The sequence below is a fragment of the Ursus americanus genome, chromosome 4 (assembly GCF_024610735.1).
Source record: "Ursus americanus isolate L20-20 chromosome 4, mUrsAme1.1.p, whole genome shotgun sequence".
NCBI classification, from domain to species: Eukaryota; Metazoa; Chordata; class Mammalia; order Carnivora; family Ursidae; genus Ursus; species Ursus americanus.
The window spans coordinates 5,828,123-5,835,972 of record NC_142130.1 but is presented as its reverse complement, the minus strand read 5'-3'; the positions used below and the strand labels follow the sequence as shown (position 1 = coordinate 5,835,972).

The following is a 7,850-nucleotide window of genomic DNA, read 5'->3' as shown; positions in this document are numbered from 1 at the left end:
TATTCATTTTATAAGATTCCATTTATGAGTGGAATCATGGTGTTTGTCTTTCTCGGTCTGATTTATTTCACTCAGCATTATACCCTCTAGGTCCATCCATGTTGTCTCACATGGCATGAGCTCATCCTTCTTTTATGTGTGTGTGTGTGTGTGTGTGTGTGTGTGTGTGCGCGCGCGCGCGCATGTGTGTGTGTATACCCCACATTTTCCTTATCCATTCATGTACTGATGAACACTTGGGCTGCTTTCATGTCTTGGCTATTGTAAATAATGCTGCAATTAACATACGGTTGCATATATCTTTTCGACTTAGTGTTTTTGTTTTCCCTGGATAAATACCCAATAGTGGAATTATTAGGTCATGTGGTATTTCTATTTTTAATTTTTTGAGGAACCTCCATACTGTTTTCCACAGTGACTATACCAATTTATATTACAAGCAAGGGTTGCTTTTTTCCCATATCTTTGCCAACACTTGTTTCTTGTTTTTTTGAGTTTAGCCATCCTAACAGGTGTGAAGTGATACCTCATTGTGGTTTTGATTTGCATCTCCCTAATAACTGCTGTTGAACATCTTTTCATGTGTCTGTTGGTTGTCTGTATGTCTTCTTTGGAAAAATGTCTGTTCAGGTCTTCTGCTTATTTTTTTAATGGGGCTCATTTTTTTGATGTTGAGTTATATATGATCTTTGTATATTTTGGATATTAACACCTGGTCGGATATATCATTTGCAAATATCTTCTCCCATCCAATAGGTTGTCTTTATATTTTGCTGATGGTTTTCTTCACTGTGCAAAAGATTTTTATTTTGGTATAGTCCCAATAGCTTCTTTTTGCTTTTTTCCCCTTGACTTAGGAGACTAAGTGTGACCTGGCCAATGTCAGAGAAATTAGTGCCTATATTCTCTTCTAGGAGTTTTATGGTTTCAGTTTCACATTTAAGTCTTCAATCCATTTTGAGGTGTTTTTTTTTTTTCGTGTACGGTGTGAGTAAGTATTCCAGTTTCATTCCTTTGCATGTAGCTGTCCAGTTTTTCCAGAACCATTTATTGAGGAGACTGTCTTTTCTTTTTCCTTATTGTATATTCTTCCGTCTTTTGTCATAGATGAATTGACCATTTAAATGTGCTTACTTCTGGCCTCTCTACTCTGTTCCATTTGGTCTATGTATCTATTTTTGTGCCCGTACCATGTTGTTTTGATTAGCCACTTTCTAGTATATTTTAAAATCTGAAATTGTGATACCTCTGGCTTTATTCTTTCTCAAGATTGCTTTGGCTATTTGGGGTCTTCTGTGATTCCATACAAATTTTCATATTACTCTACTTTTGTAAGAAATGCTTTTGGTATTTTTATAAGGATTTGCATTGAATCTGTAGATTGTTTTGTGTAGTATGGCTATTTTGATAATGTTAATTCTTCCAATCCATAAGCATGGAATATCTTTCCATTTGTGTTGTCTTGAATTTCTTTAATCAGTGTTTTATAGTTTTCAGAGTACAGGTCTTTCACCTCTTTGGGTTAAGTTTATTCTGAGGTATTTCATTCTTTTTCATACAATTATAAATGGTGTGATTTTTAAATTTCTCTTTCTGTGACTTCACTGTTAGTGTATATATAGAAAGGCTATCAATTTCTGAGTATTAATTCTGTATTCTCCTACTTTGTTGAATTTGTTTATTTGTAGTAGGTTTTTTTGGTGGAGTCTTTAGGATTTTCTATCTATAGTATCATGCCATCTGCAAATAGTGACAGTTTAACTTCTTTATTAATATGGATGCCCTCTCTCTCTCTCTTCCCTCCCTCCCTCCTTTCCTCTCTCTCTTTCTTCCTCTTTCTTTCTCTCTTTCTCTCTTTCTTTTTTCTTTCTTTCTTTCTTTCTTTCTTTCTTTCTTTCTTTCTTTCTTTCCTCCTTCTCTCTCTCCTCCCTCCTTCCCTCCCTTTCTTCTCTCTCTCTCTCTTTCTTTCATCTGATTGTTGTGGCTAGGCCTTACAGTACTTTGTTGAATAAAAAGGGTGAGAGTGGATGTCCTTGTCTTGTTCCTGACCTTAGAGGGAAAGCTCTCAGTTTTTCACCATTGAGCATGATGTTAGCTGTGGATTTTCCATGTATGGTCTTTATTATGTTGAGGTATGTTATTTCTATTTTGTTGATAGTTTTTATCATGAATGGATGTTGAATCTTGTCAAATGCTCGATCTGCATCTATTGAGATGATCATATGATTTTTAACCTTTGTTTTGTTAATGTGGTGTATGATGATGGATTTGTGAATATTGAACCATCTTGCATCCTGGGAATAAATCTCACCTGATTATAGTGAAGATGTTTTTGATCAATTGTTGTATGTGGTTTGTTAATAGCTTGTTGATGATTTTTGCATCTTTGTTCATCAGAGATATTGGCCCATAGTTTTCTGGTGTTTTTGTAATGTCTTTGTCTAGTTTTGGTATTAGGCTAATGGTGACCTTGTAGAATGTATTTGAAAGGTTGACTTCTTCTTCTACTTTTTTGGAATAGTTTGAGGAGAATAGGTATTAATTTTTCTTTAAATGTCTGGTAGAATTCACTTGTGAATGTATCTGGTCCTGGATTATCCTGAGTATGGCCATAATGCCTACAAGGAAGAAAATCCAAAACTCATCCATCAAGAATTTTTTTAGAAAATTGACCCATCATTCATCTTCTGAATTAGAATCTCCAGGTACAAGGTTCAGGGCAACTATAATTTGTAAAATGGTCCTATTGATTTTTTAAAAGACTTTATTTATTTATTTATTTGACAGAGAGAGAGAGAGAGCCAGTGAGAGAGGGAACACAAGCAGGGGGAGTGGGAGTGGAAGAAGCAGGCTCCCAGTGGAGCAGGGAGCCCAATGCAGGGCTTGATCCCAGGACCCTGAGATCATGACCTGAGCTGAAGCCAGATGCTTAGTGACTGAGCCACCCAGCTGCTCCCTATTGATTTTGATATATACTCCTAGTTGAGGATCAATGATGTATAGCAATACTTGAAGTGGAGAGCTTAATTAGGAATTTGAAGAAGACAAAGAACACAATATCTGTTAAAGGCTAACCTATACATTAAAACAAGAAATGTATATGATCTTGGATATAATATATTCAGTAAACTGTAGGTATTATGCAATAAACTAGGGAAGGTAGAAATCTGATATCAAGTTCTAGTTCCTTCTCATGAAATAAGTGCCTATGATAATAATGTAATAATCTGTTTTGTTCTGTGATGCATTTGTTCATAAAGTGTTTTTACAATGTCTTGACTATACTAGCATTTTCTGTATGTCCTATGTTCTTTTACATAAGAACTTGATCTTGGCTAATTAAACATCTTAGATCATTGAAAAGAACACTGGAATGCCATCTCCATATGAAAATTCACAATCCTTGGTATAGCCAAAGAAGCTTAGAAAATTTCCATTGTATCAGAGCTTAAGTAGGGCTGTACATCTGACAGCAAATGGTTTCCTGTCTTTTTTGCTTTGTTTTACTTTTCCAAATGATTCTAGTGAATGAGGTGGTTTCTTCTATTATTTATCAGAATGTAGAATTAGATGTACCTGGGGACCTGACTCTATAGGCAGGTGAAGAGGAGGTCACATATGTGGTGGGACCACGACATCAAAAGTACAACCTTTCTCTCCTTCTCTCTCTCGCAAATAAATAAATCTTGAAAAAAAGAAAAAAAAAGAAATAGGGGCTCCTGGGTGGCTCAGTCAGTTAAGTGTCTGCCTTCAGTACAGGTCATGATACCAGGGTCCTGGAATCCAGTCCTGCATCAGGCTCTCTCCTCAGCAGGGAGTCTGCTTCTCCCTCTCCCTCTCTTCTCTCTCTCTCTCAAATAAATAAATAATCTTAAAAAAATAAACAAAAAAAGAAATATTGCCACACTTTGAGGGACTGAAGTCAGTTAAAAATGTTTTATTTAAATTCAATGTAGTTTATTTAAATCCAATAGCCAACTATATGTTATTAAATTCAAAGCCAACTATAAATAAAAAAAAAATTGGGTGGCCATCTGTCCTTCATTGACCTATGCCTGAGCTGTGTTACCGTGCCCAAGATGTTGGGAGATTTTCTACAGCAAGGCAAGATCATCTCTTTTTCCGGGTGCCTGGCCCAGATCTACTTCTTGCACTTTCTGGGAGCCAGTGAGATGTTTCTGCTGACAGTCATGGCCTATGATAGGTATGTTGCCATCTGTAGTCCTTTGCAGTACCTGACAGTCATGAACCGCCAGCTGTGCTTTCAGTTGGCTTTGGCCTGTTGGTGTGGGGGCTTCATCCACTCTCTCACACAGGTCACACTGGTGATCCAGCTGCCCTTCTGTGGCCCCAATGAACTGGACAACTTCTACTGTGATGTCCCACAGGTCATCAAGCTAGCGTGCATGGACACCTATGTAGTAGAGGTGCTGATGGTCTCAAACAGTGGTCTGCTATCTCTCGTCTGTTTTGTGGTCTTGCTACTCTCTTATGCCATCATCCTGATCACCCTGAGAACGTGCTTCCGCCAGGGCCAGAGCAAGGCACTCTCCACCTGTGCCTCCCACCTAACTGTGGTCAGCCTGATCTTTGTGCCATGTGTATTCATCTGTCTGAGGCCTTTCTGCAGCTTCTCCGTGGCTAAGGTGCTCTCCACCTTTTACACAGTGGTCACACCCATGTTGAATCCTCTCATCTACACACTCAGAAATGCTGAAATGAAGACAGCCATGAAGAAGCTGAGAAAAAAGCATGTGGCATCCTTCTGCCATATTAAAGGATGAACAGGAAGAGGTGAATTAGAAAGCATAACTTTCTTGGGACAATCTTAACTCATCCTGTACATGGGTATATGCATGAAACCAATTTGATGACTTTGGCATAAAAGCCGGCATCAAAATTAGGAAGCATTGCTGTTGATTGCTATTGCGGTATAGTGGCTTTGCTGGGTGTTCAGTATTAAGCAGGAAAGTCAGGAGTGTTTATTGGCCCAGAAATTGAGTAGTAGGTTCAAGAGTACATCTTGAAAGATCAACTCTTCTATCCTTTGTCTATAACTAGTCTTCATTTATTTACTTCATTTCACTTTTAAATTCTCTTCAAATGAAAGAAGGTAACCTGTCTCTTTTTTTTGTCCTGCTGCTCTGGGTGTAACAACTCCTATGTCAGGAGGCTTCTTCTAATGTCCATCAGAGTCCATTCTGAAGCAATGTGAATCCCTTTTGTCCCATCTCTAAGAAAGCCTGAAAACAAAACTAACCACCCTACATATTAATGTTCACCTAGGGACTGTGTTATACATTGTGCCAAATTTTAGAAATGCACTTGAATTCAATTCATGTAAGCAGTGCTCTTAGTGAAGTTTACATGTGAAGACAAGAAAGCCTGGGATAGAAGCTCCCAGTGTCCTGCCCTGGAGGCTTCTCTAGAAGAGGAATCCCAGGGGCGCCTGGGTGGCACAGCGGTTGGGCGTCTGCCTTCAGCTCAGGGCGTGATCCCGGTGTTGTGGGATTGAGCCCCACATCAGGCTCTTCTGCTATGATCCTGCTTCTTTCTCTCCCACTCCCCCTGCTTGTGTTCTCTCTCTCACTGGCTGTCTCTATCTCTGTCGAATAAATAAATAAAACCTTTAAGAAAAAAAAAAGAAGAGGCATCCCATTCCCCTTGGGTTTCTCTAAGTGGAGTTATAGGGGGGCTATAAGCTGGTTCTTCTACTGGTCATAATATTTAAGAGCTCTGACCTGTAACAGAAAAAAGAAAAAAGAAAGATGTGTGGTTTAAAGTAGTTATTATTTCCAAGTCTCAAAGATACTTTGAGAAGTGGGTAATCTTATTCAACTTCACTTTTACAAATGAACTCAGATTTCTTTTCTTTTTTTTTAAGATTTATTTATTTTAGAGAGCTGAGAGAGAGGGCAAGCGGGGGGAGGGGCAGAGGGAAAACAAGAGAGAGAATCTCAAGAAGACTCCCTTCCTAGGGTGGAGCCAATGCAGGGTTCAACCTCAGGACCCTGAGATCATGACCCGAGCCCAAATCCAGAGTCTGATGGTCAACCAACTGAGTCACCCATGTGCCATAAACTCAGATTTCTTAAATGACTTTCACAAGTTCACTCAGAAAAAATATGATCAAGCAAGAAAGCTAGGAATTTTAGATAAGTTTAAGCTAATATTTTTCTTCTCAGAAAGTCTTTACCCCAATTAGATGGATTAATTGCATATTTTCTACTTTATCTACTGAGGATCTCCAGAACTAGGAGATCACTAAAAACATGCCCAGAAAGATTTATATTTAAGGTTATCTATTTCTGACATAAAGATCTTTGCCACTTTTTGTGTCTATGGAAAGATATTAATTCTGTTCACTAAATAAAAACACAACAATGGGCTTTTAGCAATATTTTTATATTTGCTCGCTTATTTCCAAATCAGTCGCAGTGGAGAGGCTTTTTAAATTACTTAGCTGAAAAACATAACTCAGGAAAAAATATCTGGAACTCCACCAAATATTAAGATTTTTCTAGGTAAATTGCAATACCTGTGGTCATGTAAGAGCTTGGATGCTTTCTTACTAAGATGAGTGAGGGTGGAGTAGCACCCCTGTGAGGATCACACTTTCCTTACCATCCCTGGAATGGATCACATTCGCCTCTTTCACTGCCCAACATTTCCACAGAGGTCCTTTGCCTACAGTGAATATCCAGAAGAGCAGACAGGAGGACACTGTCCACCAGAGAGTAGTGTGTGAATTGACAAGATTTAAGTAGTACTGTGCAGTCATCCAGGCACATTGCAAGGACCTGAACCTCCAGCTTTCTTTATGTATCTGTAGGCTGCAACATCCTTTTTTCCAATGTTCCTCCTTCACAGCAAAATTTAGAGTCTTGGCATATCATTTGAATTGTCCTGTTGATATCTGGATTGGTAGCATTATATTCAGAAAAGGAAGAGTTGTGTATATTCCCATTGGCATTTTCAGTCCTCCAATACTTGCTTAATCAATTATCTATATTAAAATTCTCTTTATTAATAAGCTGTTAACATTTTTCAGTCTGTACATGACTGCTGTCATCTCCAGAGTTCCCTTCTCAAATGTCTTGAGCCCACTTCTGGGGCCCGCCCGAGTCTCTCCTTTGGTTCTATCCTCCTGAGGGCAGCCCCTATGCTAGTATGGGAACTTTTAGTCTGAGGGCACTGTGTGTAAACTGAGGGGTCAGAGCCTGGAAGTCTGGGTGGCAGAGTCCATATTCGTACATGAGAGACCACCTGTATTGGGATTTAGAACCAAGAGAAGAGGTGGGCTGGAGACTGCGGGCCAAAGCTTGCTCTTTCTGCACTGCCATGTCTGGTGTAGAAATTGAAGGAGTCTGAGGATTTTATTTTATATTTTATTTTAATTTATTTAATTTAATTTATTAAGTTTTAATTTAAATTCTAGTTCTTTAGCATACAGTGCAATATTGTTTTCAAGAGTAGAATTCAGTGATTCTCACTTACATCCTACACCTAGTCAAGGAGCCTAAAATTTTAAATTTGAAACTGGTCTTGTAGTAATTATGAGAGCATGAGAACATTGTCCTCTGAGTATGAACATTTAAATTTATTCAAATTTTGTTATGTTGATTTATATCGATTTAGACATATGTTATACAGGCTCCATTTATATTCTTGCTCTGGGTCCCACAGATATTTAGGGTAGATCTGCCCCTTCTTTCCAGCTCATGTGGTCTTTTGGGGGGTACTGAATTAACTGAAAGGAGGCAAAGAGAAGTCTGGTTCATGAAATCATGGGAGGACAATTGACTTAATATTTCCAGAACACATGGAAAGTAAGATTGCACATTTATTAC

At 38.4% G+C, this 7,850-nt stretch overlaps 1 protein-coding gene across 1 annotated transcript; it reads left to right on the top strand.

The window, feature by feature from the left end:
* Positions 1-4,034: 4,034 nt before the first annotated feature.
* On the top strand, positions 4,035-4,784 carry LOC148110186 (olfactory receptor 4Q3-like; the record flags this gene model as incomplete). Its single annotated transcript, XM_087861285.1, has 1 exon — positions 4,035-4,784. A coding segment is annotated over one exon (750 nt), but the record flags the coding sequence as incomplete, so codon positions are not given.
* Positions 4,785-7,850: the final 3,066 nt, after the last annotated feature.